A 21962-nucleotide genomic window follows, 5' to 3' on the forward strand; every position below is an offset into this window, starting at 1 on the left:
TTTACTGAGTTAGAGTCTTCATGGTATACCAGTATAGTGTTTACTGAGTTAGAGTCTTCATGGTATACCACTATAGTGTTTACTGAGTTAGAGTCTGGTATACTAGTATAGTGTTTACTGAGTTAGAGTCTTCATGGTATACCAGTATAGTGTTTACTGAGTTAGTCTTCATGGTATACCAGTATAGTATTTACTGAGTTAGAGTCTTCATGGTATACCAGTATAGTGTTTACTGAGTTAGAGTCTTCATGGTATACCAGTATAGTGTTTACTGAGTTAGAGTCTTCATGGTATACCAGTATAGTGTTTACTGAGTTAGAGTCTTCATGGTATACCACTATAGTGTTTACTGAGTTAGAGTCTGGTATACTAGTATAGTGTTTACTGAGTTAGAGTCTTCATGGTATACCAGTATAGTGTTTACTGAGTTAGTCTTCATGGTATACCAGTATAGTATTTACTGAGTTAGAGTCTTCATGGTATACCAGTATAGTGTTTACTGAGTTAGAGTCTTCATGGTATACCAGTATAGTATTTACTGAGTTAGAGTCTTCATGGTATACCAGTATAGTGTTTACTGAGTTAGAGTCTTCATGGTATACCAGTATAGTGTTTACTGAGTTAGTCTTCATGGTATACCAGTATAGTATTTACTGAGTTAGAGTCTTCATGGTATACCAGTATAGTGTTTACTGAGTTAGAGTCTTCATGGTATACCAGTATAGTGTTTACTGAGTTAGAGTCTTCATGGTATACCAGTATAGTGTTTACTGAGTTAGAGTCTTCATGGTATACCACTATAGTGTTTACTGAGTTAGAGTCTGGTATACTAGTATAGTGTTTACTGAGTTAGAGTCTTCATGGTATACCAGTATAGTGTTTACTGAGTTAGTCTTCATGGTATACCAGTATAGTATTTACTGAGTTAGAGTCTTCATGGTATACCAGTATAGTGTTTACTGAGTTAGAGTCTTCATGGTATACCAGTATAGTGTTTACTGAGTTAGAGTCTTCATGGTATACCAGTATAGTGTTTACTGAGTTAGAGTCTTCATGGTATACCACTATAGTGTTTACTGAGTTAGAGTCTGGTATACTAGTATAGTGTTTACTGAGTTAGAGTCTTCATGGTATACCAGTATAGTGTTTACTGAGTTAGAGTCTTCATGGTATACTAGTATAGTGTTTACTGAGTTAGAGTATTGTGTCCTCATGGTTCACAGGACCGTATGTGGCGCAAGACTCGCTCCAAGAACCCTGGCTCCATGTGCCGTGGTGTCGACCCCAACAGGAACTGGGATGCCGGTTTTGGAGGTAGAAAATCTGTAAATCATGTAATGTTACATTCCCATACCAGCTTTGGTGGTGGGTGTCACAGGTTGACTATGGCATACATTTCCACAGCTGATAGTTTCCTTTCCCAGAGATTAAGTTAGTGAAAAGTATAATGTTATGAGAAACACTTATGGTGTGAAGACAAAGCTTTCCTTCCCATACTTTTTTTATTGTATGCAGAATAACCTGTGTCCATCCAGGTGTCTTTATGTGTGTGCTTGTGTGTGTTTCTCCAGGCCCCGGTGCTAGTACCAACCCCTGCTCTGACTCGTACCACGGCCCGTCTCCCCACTCTGAGATAGAGGTGAAGAATGTTGTGAACCTGGTGAAGAACCACGGCAACTTCAAGTCCTTCATCTCCATCCACGCCTACTCCCAGCTGCTCATGTACCCCTACGGATACACCTGCAAAGATGCGCTCCACGCGGCTGAACTGGTAACATAACACACCCCACACTCACACGTGCATACGCACACACACTCATGCAAACACATGTACACACACACTAATCCACTGACTCTCCTGTCTCTGCTGCTTTTTGGTAGGACTCTGTGGGCAGGTCTGCAGTCCAGAAGCTCAGCTCTCTCCATGGAACCACATATAAGGTTGGCAGCATCTGCAAGATCATCTGTAAGTATTCAATACTTATACTATAAGTGGCTCCAAGTGTTTCAATGAAGTTGGTTTGTCATTAGATGCGACCCACCAGCCAGAACTGGAAAGCACAGCATGGTAGTTCAATCCAATACTTTCATTAATATGTGATTTCTCCCCCCTCCAGATCAGGCCAGCGGAGGCAGCATCGATTGGACCTATAACCTGGGCATCAAGTACTCCTTTGCCTTCGAGCTGAGGGACACCGGTCGCTATGGTTTCATCCTGCCAGCCAATCAGATCATCCCCACTGCCTCTGAGACCTGGCTCGCCCTGAAGGACATCATGGAGTATGTCCGTGACCACTCCTATTAAGTCTCAAACCCACCCAACACACAACCTTTCCTTCCAAGGCCTGAACTCAGTTAAATAAAGAATTCTAGGTCTGGAAAAAGTGTCTGTGTTCATTGAACTTTTTGTTAAATTGATAGAATAGACTATTGATAGACTATTGATAGAATAGACTATTGATAGAAAGAGGACTATTGACAGAAGAATTTAAGTCCAAACAGGGAATAGTCTGTAGAGGGGAATAACTGAGAAGCGGCCACAGACTGCAGGTCGCTTCGGGTAGGCGCAGGCCGTAGTTGACTATTGATGAATACTAAACAAGGAACCGACAAAACACAAAGGAATAATCAGGGGAAAGGATCGGGAACAGGTGTGGGAAGACTAAATGATGAGAACAAACTGACAAAAAACACGACAGGACAGGGCGCGATACACAATCACAGCAAAAACACGAAGGACAGAAACGCAGAAAACACAAAGGAATAAATAGGGACTCTAATCAGGGGAAAGGATCGGGAACAGGTAAGACTTGATATTAGAATAGACTACTGATAGAATAGAAGGAGGGAAAGAACTAAGACCAGCAGAGGGAAACGAATAGAATGGGGAGACAGGGACAAGACATGATAATAAATGACAAACATGATATTGATATAGACTTAATAGAATAGACTGATAGAATAGACTATTGATATAATATAGACTTAATAGAATAGACTACTGATATAATAGACTATTGATAGAATAATATATAATATATGCCATTTAGCAGACGCTTTTATTCAAAGCGACTTACAGTCATGTGTGCATACATTCTACGTATGGGTGGTCCCGGGAATCGAACCCACTACCCTGGTGTTACAAGCGCCATGCTCTACCAACTGAGCTACAGAAGGACCAGAATAGACTATTGATAGACTAGACTATTGATAGACTAGGCTATTGATATAATAGACTATTGATAGAATATAGACTATTGATATAGAATAGACTATTGATAGAATAGACTACTGATATAATAGACTACTGATAGAATAGACTATTGATAGACTATTGATAGACTAGGCTATTGATAGAATATAGACTATTGATATAATATAGACTATTGATATAGAATAGACTATTGATAGAATAGACTATTGATATAGAATAGACTATTGATAGAATATAGACTATTGATATAGAATAGACTATTGATAGAATAGACTACTGATAGAATAGACTATTGATAGAATAGACTATTGATAGACTAGGCTACTGATAGAATAGACTACTGATAGAATAGACTACTGATATAATAGACTATTGATAGAATAGACTGCTGATAGAATAGATTATTGATAGACTAGGCTATTGATAGAATATAGACTATTGATGTAGAATAGACTATTGATAGAATAGACTACTGATAGAATATAGACTATTGATATAATATAGACTATTGAGATAGAATAGACTATTGATAGAATATAGACTATTGATATAGAATAGACTATTGATAGAATATAGACTATTGATAGAATATAGACTATTGATAGAATAGACTATTGATAGAATAGACTATTGATAGAATAGACTGATAGAATAGACTATTGATAGAATAGACTACTGATATAATAGACTAATGATAGAATAGACTATTGATAGAATAGACTACTGATATAATAGACTAATGATAGAATACACTACTGATATAATAGACTACTGATAGAATATAATATTGGTAGAATAGACTATTGATAGAATATAGACTATTGTTAGAATAGACTATTGATAGAATAGACAAGTAGCTTAATCATCGTTCACAGGCGCTGGGCCCCGTCCATGGCGCTGGGTGGCATCCATGGCGCTGGGCCCTGTCCATGGCGCTGGGCCCTGTCCATGACGCTGGGCCCCGTCCATGGCGCTGGGCCCCGTCCATGGCGCTGGGTGGCGTGCTTGGCGCTGGTCAGTACAGAGGAGCAGTAGGAGCTGTACAAGGCAGGGAATCAATAGGCAACACTAGATGGCACTGTAATACAATATGGCAAATACATTACCTCCATACTCTCCATATTAAGTCTTTACTCCTTGATTACTACATCCACTTTTGGACTTATAAATTAATGATATATACCCATTGATTCTTGAAGAATATAACTTGTAAATGCCACATGATCTTAGTTCAACAGTTGTACCCAATCAAAACCCATAATACAAGCTTTTACTTTACGCCAATCTTTGTAAACAACGTAAATATAAACAAACACTGTATCGCCTCAAAACATGGTTAAGGCCAAGATTCAATCGGATCAAACGTTAACGGACGATAGCCGACACCCGCATAGCTGATGTTTGATGGCGTCGGAGGTGGAACTGTGATCATTGTCATGAGTTCACACCCTTCCCATTCACGTTAGAAGTTCATTATGAGAAAGTGTAGGCTATATAGAAATAATTACACTCAAATTGTAAATCATTAATCAAAATATTGAAGCCTAATCGACGTGTAGATTGTCTCGCATTCCAGTGAGATTTCTCTTAATGCGACTCGGTGTAGCCAATGGTAATGTCCGCTTTAGGTATAATGCCAGGAGCCACTTGTGGATTTTGCAGCTCTAAAGCAGTTTTATCTCCTACACCATCAAAACAACTGCTATGAGGATGTTGGCTAAAGTGGATCTGATTGAACAGAGCCCTAGGTCTTGGGTAGAGACCCGAGAAAGGAAATGTGAGAAGTTACGACTAGTCTTGTGATGCTTTTTTGTGTGCTCAATAGAATATTAACATCCATAGAACAGGGAATTGGAACATATTCAAGCCGTAGTAGATTGCTGGATTATTTCTCAAAAACCTTCCAGGAAAAGTGGCAGATGGCGGATCTGTCATCTCCCTTCAGGTGTTCATCTGACCAACAGAGTGGACAGAGGTTAGGAGCACTGGAGCGAAACGCTCAAACACACACTCACATGTGAGACTGTGTTAGCAACACACAGGATACCCTATTCCCTATGTAGTGCACCACTTTTGACTAGGGCCCATTGGGATCTGATCAAAAGTAGTGCATTATATAGGGAAAAGGGTGACATTTGGAACCAAAGCACAGGCAAGCTAGTGTTTATTAGGGCACACGTTTTTGCAAAGACAACATTTCACATTGGACAAGTCCTGTTTCAGTTAGTTTCCTTCCAGTTGGTGCCAATGAACACCTTTACCACATACCTCACTGAAGTCCAATCATTTGTATAAGGTTTTTTCATATAACGAAACCTGTCCCATCTGATCTACCGGTACACAAGGTGAGCATACAGTATGAATAATTTGTCCGACTTTAAAGATCGAAGAGAAAAACATTGAGTCCATATATGGAGTCCCAGTATAGAATGTGTATGCTCTGTATCCTTGTGCAAAATGAAATGAATAAGTCAAGTTTATAAATGATTAATAGTCAATTTACTAGTGGGTCCCTGAAATATTGAGAGAGAGCTCAGCCATGAAATGCAATGTAAATGGATCTATTTATAGGCTAGCAGGGCAGAGTTAAGCCATGTGGAACAAGCTACTCCAGGGCGCCTAGTTTGTATAGCTTTTAGAGGAAAATGACAGGGGAGAAGAAGAAGAAGAAGAAGCACCAAACCCACATTTGCATGTAAAGCCACTTTGGTGGGTGACATTAAACTTTTAGAGAATGCAGTAGGACTGCAATAAATCATTTCCGCATTGAAAAGTGAAAAGCCCCATGCTTGACATGAAAACTCCCACCACTATTTTAAAATAATGCTTTGTCTGACGAAATTGTTTTGGAGAGCAAGAAGAATAACTGACATCTGAAGCTTATAGTAAAACCCTTTATTATGAATTCTTAAAACCAGAAGGGGGGGGGGCTGTTGGGATTGCAGTTGAGTGTCTCATGTGCTGTATATTCCTATGAGGTTACACTTCAGTCAGGTATTGGTATGATCAGCTAACTATTCTTAACAACTATTCTGGGCGTTAACAAAAAAAAGTTGTACCTCATATGTTCTTCTGATGAAAGGTTTTGCAAGACCTGCATGTATTTTTTTTCACCTTTATTTAACCAGGTAGGCTAGTTGAGAACAAGTTCTCATTTACAACTGCGACCTGGCCAAGATAAAGCATAGCAATTCAACACATACAACAACACAGAGTTACACATAAACAAAACATAGTCAATAATACAATAGAACAAAAGAAAACAAAAAGTTTATATACAGTGAGTGCAAATGAGGTAAGATAAGGGAGTTAAGGCAATAAATAGGCCGTGGTGGCGAAGTTATTACAATATAGCAATTAAACACTGGAATGGTAGATGTGCAGAAGATGAATGTGCAAGTAGAGATACTGGGGTGCAAAGGAGCAAGATATATAAATAAATACAGTATGGGGATGAGGTAGGTAGATAGATGGGCTGTTTACAGATGGGTTATGTACAGGTGCAGTGATCTATGAGCTGCTCTGACATCTGGTGCATAAAGCTACAGCGGGAGATATGAGTCTCCAGCTTCAGAGATTTTTGCAGTTCGTTCCAGTCATTGGCAGCAGAGAACTGGAAGGAAAGGCGACCAAAGGAGGAATTGGCTTTGGGGGTGACCAGTGAGATATACCTGCTGGAGCGCATGCTACGAGTGGGTGCTGCTATGGTGACCAGTGAGATATACTTGCTGGAGCGCATGCTATGAGTGGGTGCTGCTATGGTGACCAGTGAGATATACTTGCTGGAGAGAGTGCTACGAGTGGGTGCTGCTATGGTGACCAGTGAGATATACCTGCTGGAGTGCATGCTATGAGTGGGTGCTGCTATGGTGACCAGTGAGATATACCTGCCTGAGTGCATGCTACGAGTGGGTGCTGCTATGGTGACCAGTGAGCTGAGATAAGGTGGGGCTTTACCTAGCAGAGACTTGTAGATAAAGTTATTATACAAATTATTATTAATACCTTTGGATATCTGCATACCACGAAACAGTAGCATACCATGAAACAGTAGCATACATTGAAACAATAACTTACCTTATAACAGTAGCATACCATGAAACAATAGCACACCATGAAACAATGGCATACCATGAAACAATAGCATACCTTGAAACAATAACTTACCTTGAAACAGTAGCATACCATGAAACAATAACTTACCTTGAGTCAGTAACCTTGAAACAGTAGCATACCTTGAAACAATAGCATACCTTGAAACAATAGCCTATCTTGAAACAACAGCATACCTTAGAACCCTGCCTAAAAAGTTGAGGGATGGGCCTGGAGAAATGCAACCACTCTCAAATAATAGAGCTATGGATGCAAGGACTGACCATCCATGATATTAAATTAGTTTTAGGGCCCGATTCAATCAGATCCACTTGAACCAAAACCCGCATTACATTACATTTTAGCAGATGTTCTTATCCAGAGCGCCTTACATAGAGCAATTAGTGTTAAGTGCCTTGCTAAATGGCACATCAACAGATCTTTCACCTAGTCGGCTCAGGGTTTCAAACCAGCTACCTTTAGGTTACAGGCCCAACGCTCTTAACAGTTGAACTAGTGCTCAATTCAATCTTTGATTCCGCGATAGAAACTTGAAGGTAATTTCCGAATGAGCCGACATAAGCAGCATTTATCATGAATGCAGTCTCCACTAAAGCATGAACATGTAATACATGTTTTTGCAGCATTTTCCCAGGGTTGCCATAAAGCATTCTTTCTTGACCAAAAACGAGCTTTTTGTGTTCAACAGTAAGAAAACCCACGCTCTATGATGCAACTCTGATAAGATTAATTTTTTATGTAACACAGTTTAAGAAAAGACATCTACATGCCAGAATTGTACAGCCGGGGTCTAAAAATAGAAAAAGACAAAGTGAGCACAAAAGCCCTGTTTATAGCTGGTGCTAACATGGTTCCTTTGTCCTGATCTTATTGTCACACCCTGATCTGTTTTACCTGTCCTTGTGCTTGTCTCCACCCCCTTCCAGATGTCACCCATCTTCCCCACTAATCCCCTGGGTATTTATACCTGTGTTTTCTATCTGTTGCCAGTTCGTCTTGTTAGTCAAGCTTACCAGCATTTGTGCCTGTCAGCGCCTGTCTTTTCCCAGCCTCTCTTTTTCTCGCCCTCCTGGTTTGTGACCCTTGCCTGTCCAGACCCTGTACCTGCCCACTTGACCACTCTGCCCGTCCCTAAGCCTGTCCTGACCCTGTACCTGCCCACTTGACCACTCTGCCCGTACCTGAGCCTGTCCTGACCCTGTACCTGCCCACTTGACCACTCTGTCCGTCCCTGAGTCTGTCTGCCGCCCTGTACCTTTGCTCCACCTCTGGATTATCGACCCCTTTCTGCGTTAACCTGTCGTTTGCCTGTCCCGGTGGTTACAATGTACATTGTTACTTCACACAGTCTGCACTTGGATCTTACCTTGATTCCTGAAATGTATCTACATTCTGATTGTGCCCACATTTCCAGAAATGTGTCTACACATGGTATTAAGATTTTGTTTTGATTTTACTAGGCAAGTCAGTTAAGAAAAATCGTATTTACAAAGACAGCCTACCCCGGCCAAACCCGGATGACGCTGGGCAAATTGTGCTCCGCCCTACGTGACTCCCAATCATTGCCGGATGTTATTTAGCCTGGAATCGAACCAGGGACTGTAGTGATGCCTCATGCAGTGCCTTAGACCACTGTGCCACTCAGGAGCCCATGTGTCTATTATCTGTCCACTGTGTCTGCATTGTGACCAGATATCCTTTATGCAAATTATTTCACAGCTATTCTTTAAAAATAATATTTATTGTAAGATGCTTATTGATGTAATCAGTTCAAGGTGCCACCTGTCAATGATTTTAGAGGGTGGAATAATAACGATTTAAATGGTTTCTCTGTCCAGATCTGTTTACACTTGCAAGATATCCAGACACAAAACAAGTCAGTTAAGAACACATTCTTATTTTCAATGACGGCCTAGGAACAGTGGGTTAACTGCCTGTTCAGGAGCAGAATGACAGATTTGTACCGTGTCAGCTCGGGGATTTGAACTTGCAACCGTTCCGGTTACTAGTCCAACGGTCTAACCACTAGGCTACCCTGCCGCCGTGCGTCTGACTACATCTGGAGTTGGGCAGGATCACGATCGGATCAATGTGTCTTTTGATTATCTACAACTGTCTAAAAATGTGGCCACAATCAGAATGTGGACAAGAACAAAGGACGCAAGTTAGAGCCAGGTATAACTGGGGCTAGAGAGACCATGCTAAATTTAGCACCATCACATTGTTCCCTTTCTAATAGCAACAGGAATGTTTCATTCTCAATCATAGATGGCCACTGTGCTTTGCTGAATGTGAATATGCTTCTTCCTGACTGTTCTGAGTAACGGGGACAGCGACGGGCATACAGGGACTTACCGTTGGTTTAGCCAGTGGGGATGGGCATAGAATTAAGCAATTAGGCCCGAGGGGGTGTGGTATATGGTCAAAATACCACGGCTAAGGGCTGTTCTTATGTGCAACGCAACGGGGAGTGCCTGGATACAGCTCTTACCCATAGTATATTGGCCATATATCACAAACCACCTCGGTGCCTTATTTCAATTATAAACAGTTTACCAATGTAATTGGAGCAGTAAAAATAACTGTTTGGTCATACCCGTGGTATACGGTCTGATATACCACGGCTGTCAGCCAATCAGCATTCAGGGCTCGAACCACCCAGTTTATAATTACATATATAACACAAATATGGATGGGGTTACATCAAGGCCGTGTTCAAATACTTTACAAAATACATACATTGTTTCCTTGAGATATACACATATCTATAAGTAACTGGATAGGTGTAAGCAAGGTTACCACCCCTTTACTTTCCCCATTACAACCAATTCAGATCCTGGGTTTCTTCAAGGAAGGAACGAAGGAAGGACGCATTCTTAATGTGTTGGAACAGGACCACAGACTGTGCCTTGTTTTATTCATCACCACATATCTCAGCATGGGCTTCATCTTTAACTTGCTGGTTAATAACAGCGTTAACGTTCATGTGGGGAAATAACATGGACATACTGTAAAATAACAAAGCTTACAAGATGCTCAAGTTGGCTGTTACTGTTATATTGGGTTCAAGCTGAGGTTGTTTATACCGTCTTTATTGCTTTTGAATCTCTATTCTTCAGAGCATTCCCTATTTAACTAAGATATGACCTATTTTGAGACCTTCCTTATTGAATTTCTAGCTTATTTGTTCCCCCTCCAAACACACACTCAGCAAGTTGAGTGTGGTGTCAGGAAAATAACCTCACACTCAAACGTCAACAAAACTAAGGAGATGATTGTGGACTTCAGGAAACAGCAGAGGGAACACCCCCCTATCCACATCGATGGAACAGTAGTGGAGAGGGTAGCAAGTTTTAAGTTCCTCGGCATACACATCACAGACAAACTGAATTGGTCCACTCACACTGACAGCGTCGTGAAGAAGGCGGAGCAGCGCCTCTTCAACCTCAGGAGGCTGAAGAAATTCGGCTTGTCACCAAAAGCACTCACAAACTTCTACAGATGCACAATCGAGAGCATCCTGGCGGGCTGTATCACCGCCTGGTACGGCAACTGCTCCGCCCTCAACCGTAAGGCTCTCCAGAGGGTAGTGAGGTCTGCACAACGCATCACCGGGGGCAAACTACCTGCCCTCCAGGACACCTACACCACCCGATGTTACAGGAAGGCCATAAAGATCATCAAGGACATCAACCACCCGAACCACTGCCTGTTCACCCCGCTATCATCCAGAAGGCGAGGTCAGTACAGGTGCATCAAAGCTGGGACCGAGAGACTGAAAAACAGCTTCTATCTCAAGGCCATCAGACTGTTAAATAGCCACCACTAACATTGAGTGGCTGCTGCCAACACACTGTCATTGACACTGACCCAACTCTAGCCACTTTAACAATGGGAAATGATGGGAAATGATGTAAATATATCACTAGCCACTTTAAACAATGCTACCTTATATAATGTTACTTACCCTACATTATTCATCTCATATGCATACGTATATACTGTACTCTACATCATGGACTGCATCCTTATGTAATACATGTATCACTAGCCACTTTAACTATGCCACTGTTTACTTTGTCTACATACTCATCTCATATGTATATACTGTACTCGATACCATCTACTGTATGCTGCTCTGTACCATCACTCATTCATATATCCTTATGTACATATTCTTTATCCCCTTACACTGTGTATAAGACAGTAGTTTTGGAATTGTTAGTTAGATTACTTGTTGGTTATCACTGCATTGTTGGAACTAGAAGCACAAGCATTTCGCTACACTCGCATTAACATCTGCTAACCATGTGTATGTGACAAATAAAATTGGATTTGATTTGATTTGAGGTAAAATGAATAAGAACACGGCGAGTTTGTGAATACAGTACATAATACTGTATATATTGTACATATGTGTGTGTGTGTGTTTGGTTTTTCTATCTTTGTGGGGACCAGAAGTCCTCACAAGGATAGTAAAACAAGGACAATTCGGACAAGTGGAGACATTTCAACGGTCTCCACGAGGAAAAAGGCTAATTTAGGTCTAGGTTTAGGGTTACAATTAGGTTTAATGGTTAGGTTTAGGGTTAGGAATTAAGGTTAGGGTTAGGGGTTTGTGGTTAAGGTTAGGGTTAAGTGTTAGGTTTAAGGTTTAGGGAAAATTAGATTTTGAATGAGGATCAATTGATTGGTCGCCACAAAGATAGTAAAACAAACTTGTGTGTGTGAAGGTAACAACACCTATTCCACGCTGACTCTCAACATGGGGGGTCGTCAGGGGTGCGTACTTAGTCCCCTCCTGTACTCCCTGTTCACCCATGACTGTGTGGCTGCACATGACTCCAACACCATCATTAAGTTTGCAGATGACACAACGGTGGTAGGCCTGATCACCGACTGTTGGTAAAATTATGATTAAATGACTAAACAAATCATTTTAAATGTAACTGTAACTAAGTAAACTTATACTCTGTTTTATTATATCTGATATACAATATGAGTTCATAAGAAGGGATTGTGTGACACGGACAAGGAGTAATTCAAGTTAATGAACACCATTCCAACTAGGAAGAAAGAAGTGGACTGTGTAAACAGATAAGGTCGTTAACCTATGGTTGAACCGACGAAACTGACCTCTGGGTTTTTTTAGATAAGACAGTGAGTGCATTCCTAGGTTTTCTGTTAATTAGAACTGTCAGCTAAGTGGTGATTGATAATGTTGAGGGGTCAAAAGTTACCTGGGAGTGTGTTAGTAAGTTAGAATTAACTTTTCACCTCACTTTGTTCCTGTCGAGAGGAGGGGTTTCTGTTAAGCAATGAAATGATGTCATGTTTTGTATATAAACTGTAGCTCGTGGTGAAGTGGCAGCGTGCTCCGAGAATAAATTCTGTTACCTATTATTGAAATGGCTGGTCTCCGTCTATTTTATGCAAACAAGAATCTTACAAATTCTCATAAAATAGATGAAGGGTTTTCAATTAATGAAAACACATTGACATAATTAAATTACAGTAACACCGACGACGATGAGACAGTCTACAGGGAGGAGGTCAGAGACCTGGCAGTGTGGTGCCAGGACAACAACCTCTCTCTAAATATCATAAAGACAAAGGAGCTGATCGTGGACTACAGGAAACGGAGGGCCGAGCACACTCTGATTCACATTGACGGTGCTGTAGTAGAGACGGTCAAGAGCTTCAAGTTCCTCAATGTCCACATCACTAAGGAGCTATCATGGTCCAAACACACCACCACAGTCGTGAAGAGGGCATAACAACGCCTCTTCCCCCTCAGGAGGCTGAAAAGATTTGTCAGAAGCCCCCAGATCCTCAAAATGTTCTACAGCTGCACCATTGAGAGCATCTTGACTGTCTGCATCACCACTTGGGATGGCAACTGCTCGGCATCCAACCGCAAGGCGCTACAGAGCATAGTCCGTACGGCCCAGTACATCACTGGGGCCAAGCTTCCTGCCATCCAGGATATCAATACCAGGCGGTGTCAGAGGAAGCCCTAAAAATGTTTAAAGACTCCAGCCACCCAAGCAAAGTCTGTTTTGTCTTGTACCCAAAGAGTTAATTAAACGGTGACCCAGACGTTCTGCTTTTCACCCCCTACCTAGTAGTACTTAAATCAATCAATCATCTAACCAAACCTACATGTTCATGTTACCCAATCAATCACCACCCCAACTACCTCATACCCCAGTACACTGACTCGGTATCAGCACTCCTTGTATATAGCGTATACAGTATATAGCTTCGTTATTGTTATTTTATTGCGTTACTATTTTCTTTTTATCTTTTTGTAAATGTTCTTACTTTTTAACGGCTTGTTTTAACTGCTTAACTTTTTAAAGAGCTTGTAAGTAAGCATTTCACTATAAAGTCTACACTTGTATTCGGTGAATCTAACAAATACAATTTGATTTGATTTTGATTTGTGTGTGTGTGTGTGTGTGTGTGTGTGTGTGTGTGTGTGTGTGTGTGTGTGTGTGTGTGTGTGTGTGTGTGTGTGTGTGTGTGTGTGTGTGTGTGTGTGTGTGTGTGTGTGTGTGTGTGTGATTGCTCATATGTCATCATTAAACTTGTGTGTGTGCTGTGTGTGTGTGTGTGTGTGCGTGTGTGTGTGTGTGTGATTGTTCGTGTGTGTGTGTCATTTGCATTATTTCCAGTGGTATTCTGTGCTGTGTGATTGCTCATATGTCATCATTAAACTTGGGCCTCAAACGAGTGCACTTTCAGGATGTAGGCTGAATGTCTAAAAGACTCTGTGTCAGCTCTATACCTTGCATTGTAAGCATAAACAACAGTGATCTGAATCTGAAATCCCACTAAAAAGGCCAATGTTCAGAGCTGAATGATTGTTCAAAAAATGAAAACTCTTTGATATGAATATTTATTTAAATATTGAAAATTCATACAGAAATAGTCATTTGCATTATTTCCAGTGGTATTCTTCTCTACTCCAAACAGTCAAAGCTATATGATGCCTGCTATCCTCAGGGCTTCATCCTGAACATAGATGATATGGCATTTTTCAGACCAACTGAAATAGTTTCAAATATGGACTACATTTCTACTATATCTTATGGACGCCTTGAAGCGAGTCATTATCAACACAAGCATTTATAAGATGGATTTTGAGAGGTATTGGATAATTAGTTTTGCAACATGGAAGAAATTGCAGGCCTGGGGCCACTCAATTTTCCTAATGTAATGATTAAGCAACATTGATACAACAATCAGATTGAATTAATTGAAATAAGATTGACTTTAAACGTTCTGGGCTGCTGGATAACACTTATGCCGGTTGGTTGATTTCTATAATGCCCCTTAACTGGGAGCTAGACAACAAAGCATCCCAAATGGCATCCTATGCCCTACATAGTGCTCTACTTTTGTTCAAAAGTACTGCACTACATAGGGAATAGGGTGCCATTCGGAACGTTTTACAGATTTGACTGTTCAGCTCATAACCCCTCTTATTAAGATCATTCCAACCTTAGAACTAGAATGTCATTCTTGTTCTATGATTCCAACCACTGCTTCTGAAAGAACAATAGAAGACTGACATAGGAGGGGCTGTGCATTAATATATAAAAACAACTGAGCACTGACACATAATGAGAATCTGTCGTTATATACGTTATCTGAAGGCATTGCACAATTCCAAGAGTTCAGTGACATTTTAAGGCAAAGTTTACATAGTATTTCTGAAAACACATAATAATGTCATAATAATATACAATATATCGGTGCATCTCCGTTATAGAAAATGATCCATGCAAAACATGATGCATGCTATTATATAAAAACACTAGGGCATTAGTGTTATCACAGGCATTCAATAATAAATCACTTGATTATCACAGGTAAACAATGTCACGTGTAGAAGAATACATGGGCTTTCTGAGGCATTCAGATACTGTCAGTCAGCTCACAAATTTTGGTTCCCAGAACATTGTGGAATAATCAAAGGGGAACGTTTCTGTTCTGTTTTAGCTGTGCAGTCACTGGATCGGCCCCATCAAGCTCACGTTATCATCTTGGAAAAGTGACACAGACACACATCACATCATTGTCTGTGGGAAGAGGCAATGACATGTATTATTAATTAAAGCTGCTTTTTATCAACCAGAAGTGTGGGGCTTGTTTGCCAGATGAACACCTTCAGGGTTCTGTTCCAATAAATGCTCTATATTATGTTTTATACATTTTCATAGACTCGAAGAGACCGTCTGTTTGGTTTCACACATATAGCAGTGTGCAAGTGCATGTGACAAACCAGACTGGTCTCACAGACTAGACATAACATATTAAACGTGGGGCACTCAAATTAATATGGTATGTTACGTTTGGTATGGCTACAGAAGATAGAAGGATACTTAACCCTTTTAGCTAACTCTTCCCCTAAACCTAAAACTTTAGCATAACTCTTAACCTTAACCTTAACCTCTAGTGCTGGCTAACGTTCGTGTTAGCCACCTATAAAACAGATGAAAATGAGCGTGAAATGAGTTTATTTCCCTAATTTAGTAGCTGCAGCATGAATATAGATCTATAGTTGACTGAAATGGATGGTAAACCAAGTGGGAGTGATGTGATATTTCAATATAAAGCAGAGAACTGGCTGATAGTGTTGTTTATCTTCAAATGTTCCATAGAATGTTCCATAACATTTTCTGTAGAATGTTCCAGACTGTTCAATAGAATGTTCCATAACATTTTCTGTAGAATGTTCCAGACTGTTCTATAGAATGTTTCATGATGTGAGAATATAAGACATGTTTGCTTTTAGTGTACCCTCTTCTCTAGATGTTATGCAAGTTTTTAATGCATGTTTCATACAAAAATACATATACAGTATATACTGTACGTATACGTGAGTGTGTGAGATGAAGTTGACATCTTGTCGTGATGAATAATAAAATGCCCTAGCCTTCTGTTTGGGAGCAAGAGAGAGCCAGAGTCCCAGTCCTAGGCAGATGCTGTTCAACTCTCCAGTGTGAAGCTTTAAAATGGAAGGTGCTTTTCTTGTCTGGTCATACTGTATCTAGGTTACAGTCCGGTTTGGTACCTGGTCTAAAGTAGTGCACCATATAGGGAATACGGTGCCATTTGAGATGCAGACAATGTTTTGGTGCTTTGACTTCTTACCGCTACACTGTCATATGGAGCTGGGTGAAAAGTGACAGAGCATTTACCTGATTGAGTTTGAGTAATTCAACCCAACGAGAGAGAAATATGAACGCAAATAACAAACAAAAAATGTATTCACTAAGGTGTAACTAAGGCAGGGGTGTCAGTTGGTATAGCGGTCACCATACCCTAGCTCAAGACCAAACAAGTAAAGTAGGCAAAAAAAAGTAGACATCCCATTCTAATCCCGACTAAAATGAAACCGCTGTTTAGTGTACTGGATGGCTAGCTTTAGGACCATGCAGAATATCACTCAGAGAGCAGCTGCCAGCTTGTGTGCCTTTTGTCTCACTTTTAGAAAGCAGAGAGCAGAGATCGTGGCCGTGTTCAATCGGATCACTTTTGTCAAGTCCCTTTCAAAGTGTTACGAGGATAAAAATTCTCAGACTACATGTCGACTGCATGAACATTACAACAACCATGTGATCAAAGGTCATGAAGTTTCGATTGCAGTCGACTTAAATTTTCTGCAGTTGCTCCTCACCAGCTGCAACTTTCAGCCATTGCCTGCATTGTAGGAGGCACTATTAGTCAGTCAATCATTAGAGTGTTTTTGTTTGACCCACATGAATGGGACCAAAGACGTGACTGAAATAGGAAGCAACTTGACGCAATTCATATATAGTGTGGATGCCTGGATGTTTATTTTATTTTATACAATGAGCACCGAGATAGTGCAACTACATCATACAGAGACAAGCTGGCCTGTGTAAAAATGTGTGCGAGCTGCCCCCTCGTTGGCTACTATGTTACAATCAATATTCTCAGAACTGCCTTGTTTATAAAAAGTGTTTCAATATTCTCTAAACTGCCTCGTTCGTTGATACGTTTCAATATTCTCAGAGCCGCCTCGTCAACATTTTCTCATCCCTGGCGAGTAATGCAGACAGGCAAATTAAGAAATGAGCGGGAAGAGCACAAGACAATGTTGGTGAGAATCGCAGGAGATACTGTCTCAGCACACTGTGTGCATCGTTCTACAAGGGTGACTTCATATAGCCTATAGCATTGGGACGGCAACCTTTTACATGTGGAGTGCCAATTTACAATAGTTATTTCACACAGATCTCGGCAAACCATTTCTGTATGTACCTCACTTTGTGCACAGAGCCATTGTCATGCTGAAACAGGAAAGGGCCTTCCACAAACTGTTGCCACAAAGTTGGAGGCACAGAATCATCTACAATGTCATTGTATGCTGTAGCTTTAAGACTATTACTCCTCCTCCACCAAACTTCACAGTTGACACTATGCATTGGGGCAGGTAGTGTTCTCCTGGCATCCGCCAAACCCAGATTCGTCCGTTGGACTGCCTGATGGTGAAGTGTTATTCATCACTCCAGAGAACGTGATCCCACTGCTCCAGAGTCCAATGGCGGCGAACTTTACACCACACCACTATAGCTGGCTACTAGACATAGGCGCTGTCCATTCAGCACCACGCCACAGAGCTCCACTATGCCTGTACCGAGGCACTGTCCATGTGGCAGTGGTGAATCACAGGTGGGGCCTTAGCTCCCTTTAAAAAGACATGTGTAGATTTTCCTTCCGTATTTCGTGATTTTCGTCATCCGTTGGTCGACTTTGTTTTGTCTTTATGCATCCCTGTCGATTGTAGGTCTAAGTGCTTTGATGTATGCCTTTTATTTCAATGCATGTGTAGGATTTCTCTGGCATTGTTTGCATTCATGGTCAACTCTTTTCTAGTCCGGTTAATTTCACACTGATTGTTGGTGTTTGAAGTCGGCCTTGTTGTGAACACTTGTTTATAGTGTGTATTAGGCATCTATTTCATGGTGCACTGTCTGCGGTGTTCCACCAGTATATTAGTCAATTTATGATGAGGTTGAGCAGTCTGTACACACCCTTCCACAGACCTTTAAACCTAATATTGAGGTGATAATTAATTATGGCTGGGGACATTTTGCTTTGGCTTTGAAATCACCTCCACCTCACCCCACTTTGCCATACACTAGGTTAAGCTGAACTGAAGCCACTGATCTAAGGGTTGTTGCTATGAGGAATGGGGATCTTAAATCATGTTGAAATAGAAGGAAATAACCAGAGGATCTCATTTCTTGGTCAACTGCCAGGTTGTCTGAGCAAATTGAGAGTGGAAACTGGAATGAATCTACAAACTGACTGCAACTATATAAGTGCTGTAATTATGTTCTGATATACACTACTGGTCAAAAGTTTTGCAACACCTACTTATTCAAGGGTTTTTCTTGATTTTATTACTATTTTTTACATTGTAGAATAATACTGAAGACATCAAAACTATGAAATAACACATATGGAATCATGTACTAACCAGACCAAGGTAAAATACCAAGTCCATATGGCAAGAACAGTTCAAATAAGCAAAGAGTTCATCATTACTTTAAGACATGATGGTCAGTCATTACAGAACATTTCAAGAACTTTGAAAGTTTCTTCAAGTGCAGTCGCAAAAACCATCAAGTGCTATGATGAAACTGGCTCTCATGAGTACCATCACAGGAATGGAAGGCCCAGAGTTGCCTCTACCACAGAGGATAAGTTCATTAGAATGACCAGCCTCAGAAATTGCAGCCCAAATAAATGTAACAGACACATCTCAACATCAACTGTTCAGAGGATACTGTGTGAATCAGGCCTTTATGGTCGAATTGCTGCAAAGAAACCACCACTAAAGGACATCAATAAGAAGAAGAGAATTGTTTGGGTCAAGAAACACGATCAATGGACATTCTTTGTCATTGTGAGATGCGGTGTGGGTGAATGGATGATCTCCGCATGTTTGGTTCTCACCGTGAAGCATGGAGGAGGTGTGATGGTGTGGTTGTTCTTTGCTGGTGACACTGTCTGGGATTTATTTGGAATTCAAGGCACACTTAACCAGCATGGCTACCACGGCATTCTACAGCGGAACGCCATCCCATATGGTTTGGGCTTAGTGGGACTGTCATTTGTTTTTCAAGAGGACAATGACCCAACACACCTCCAGGCTGTTTAAGGGCTATTTGACCAAGAAGGAGAGTGATGGAGTGCTGCATCAGATGACCTGGCCTCAACAATCCCCCGACCTCAACCAAACTGAGATGGTTTGGGTTGAGTTGGACCGCAGAGTGAAAGAAAAGCAGCCAACAAGTGCTCAGAATATGTGCGAACTCCTTCAAGACGGTTGGAAAAGCATTCCAGATGAAGCTGGTTGAGAGAATGCCAAGAGTGTGCAAAGCTGTCATCAAGGCAAAGGGTGGCTATTTGAAGAGTATTAAATATAAAATATATTTTGATTTGTTTAACATTTTTGTTGGTTACTACATGATTCCAAATGTGTTATTTCATCATTTTGATATGTTCACTACTTTTCTACAATGTAGAACATAGAAACAATTAAGAAAAACCCTTGAATGAGTGGGTGTTTTAAAACATGTTTGTTTGGGTGTTTAAAAAAAATGTTTTCACTCAGTGAGAGACAAAGGCGGCGTTGTGAACCAAAAGGTAGACTGAAATATTACTGCTTAACATCCTGCCTTTCCAAAACACACATACATCCATCCACAGGGTTTAGTGACATGATGTGAAGCAAGAAGTAGAAACTAAAGAGAGAATGCTCCTGAAAATACAAAACAACATTTTCTCACTGAACTCCAGAGTCAAAGGACACACATGGAAGTGGTGGTGTAACTAATTGATAAGTATGTTTTATGTATGTCCCATGCATGGATGGAGATTCAACTATTCCAGAACTCTTGTGAGCATGGCGACTGTGAATGTATCCATTGGATAGATTCTGCATCCCAAGAGGTACCCTACTCTTTATATAGTGCACTACGCTTGACCGGGGCTCTCAAAAGTAGTGCACTATGTAGGGAATAGGGTCCCATTTGGGACACAAAGAGAATAAGGCCGGTTTAGTCCCTGCTGTATTTGATAGGACCAGACTCTGAAGGAAGTCCCCTTTGAGTCAAGGTAGGCGGACAACAGAGCGTAATATAGTGGGAAGATTATGGGTGGTGAAGGTACTGTCTTCAAAGGTGGTAGTTGGAAAATAAATGATCAGCTAGGAGGCCCTGAGTGCAGGACTTTAACTGCATGCTTCTCTACTAGGACTACAACATGCTCCGTAAAAAAAGAAATAAACACCACACATGGGATGTGGCTCCTGGGCTTGTCATCATCAGCATCATCAGCATCATCTTCGTCATCTTCATCATCGCTACCACCAGTCTCTGTAGCTAAAAAAAGGAGAGCCAGAGAGCATCTGGAGTACAAATCAGAGAGAAATAAAGATGTGTCCACGAGTATGAATCCTCCTCGTCATCCTCAACTTTTGTAAACATTTAGAAAGAGACTGTTGGTGAAAGAGAAGTGAAGTTGAGAGGAAGAGCAGGACATAGAAATAACAGATCAGAAATGAGCTTCTGAAAGGTTCTCCACAGATTGGATGCTGCTCCTGGCTCGTCAATTACAGTGACTCACCCACCTCCTGGGTCAGACCAGTAAACTGCGTCCTCTGACCTCTAACTTCTGATCTTTCAGTGGAAGTCCTTCCTGAGGGATGATGGCGGTCTGTCCTCTCCACAGAAAGGGCTGACCAATGCCACGGATGATGGAATCCCAGAGTCCACAAAGGTGCAACATGAGCTTGGAAACGACTCCAGTGAGGAAGAAGAAGAAGCAAAAGAGGAAGAGGTCGGGGGGGGGGCGTCTTACCCTTCAGATTCGGCTGACCCGTCGGGTGAAGAGGGGGTGCAAGGCGGGGGTGGGGGTGTAGGCAGGGGGACAGGGGCCTGGTTTGATGCCTCTGGTCCTCATGTAGGAGAGGAACTGGTCAGGGATCTCAGCCAGGACCTCTTTGGCCAAACGGGCCATACTGAGAATGTGGTTCCCCCTGCGGTCGATGTAGTCACGGAACGGAACAAACTGGATGGAGAGAAGGGATGAGGAAGAGAGAAGGAACGGAGAAGAGGGGAGGAAGAGAAGGAGTGAGGAGACAGTAAGAGAAAGAGTACAGTGGTTCCATTAGAAAATAATAATGGTAGAGAAGTGGTGTAGAGGAGGAGAAAGACAGAATAGATGTGAAGATATGGGGAGAAAGACAGAATACATGTGAAGATATGGGGAGAAAGACAGAATAGATGTGAAGATACGGGGAGAAAGACAGAATAGATGTGAAGATACAGGGAGAAAGACAGAATAGATGTGAAGATACAGGGAGAAAGACAGAATAGATGTGAAGATACAGGGAGAAAGACAGAATAGATGTGAAAATACAGGGAGAAAGACAGAATAGATGTGAAGATACGGGGAGAAAGACAGAATAGATACGGGGAGAAAGACAGAATAGATGTGAAGATACAGGTAGAAAGACAGAATAGATGTGAAGATACAGGGAGAAAGACAGAATAGATGTGAAGATACGGGGAGAAAGACAGAATAGATG

General features: G+C 41.2%; 2 protein-coding genes across 2 annotated transcripts in view; one reads left to right on the forward strand and one right to left on the reverse strand.

Moving 5' to 3' along the window:
* LOC123997843 (carboxypeptidase A2-like) overlaps positions 1 to 2384 on the forward strand; it is a 6246-nt gene extending 3862 nt beyond the window's left edge. Inside the window, exons 8-11 of the mRNA XM_046302483.1 lie at positions 1224 to 1314; positions 1572 to 1771; positions 1882 to 1966; positions 2118 to 2384. Coding sequence (XP_046158439.1) covers positions 1224 to 1314; positions 1572 to 1771; positions 1882 to 1966; positions 2118 to 2305 — 564 coding nt within the window. The 3' untranslated portion in view covers positions 2306 to 2384. The remainder of the gene's footprint in view (positions 1 to 1223; positions 1315 to 1571; positions 1772 to 1881; positions 1967 to 2117) is intronic.
* A 17580-nt stretch (positions 2385 to 19964) lies between these two features.
* Positions 19965 to 21962, reverse strand: part of LOC123997895 (copine-8-like) — an 80972-nt gene continuing 78974 nt past the window's right edge. The window contains exon 20 of the mRNA XM_046302626.1: positions 19965 to 21442. Coding sequence (XP_046158582.1) covers positions 21236 to 21442 — 207 coding nt within the window. The 3' untranslated portion in view covers positions 19965 to 21235. The remainder of the gene's footprint in view (positions 21443 to 21962) is intronic.

This window comes from Oncorhynchus gorbuscha, linkage group LG01 (genome assembly GCF_021184085.1).
Source record: "Oncorhynchus gorbuscha isolate QuinsamMale2020 ecotype Even-year linkage group LG01, OgorEven_v1.0, whole genome shotgun sequence".
Classification (NCBI taxonomy): Eukaryota; Metazoa; Chordata; class Actinopteri; order Salmoniformes; family Salmonidae; genus Oncorhynchus; species Oncorhynchus gorbuscha.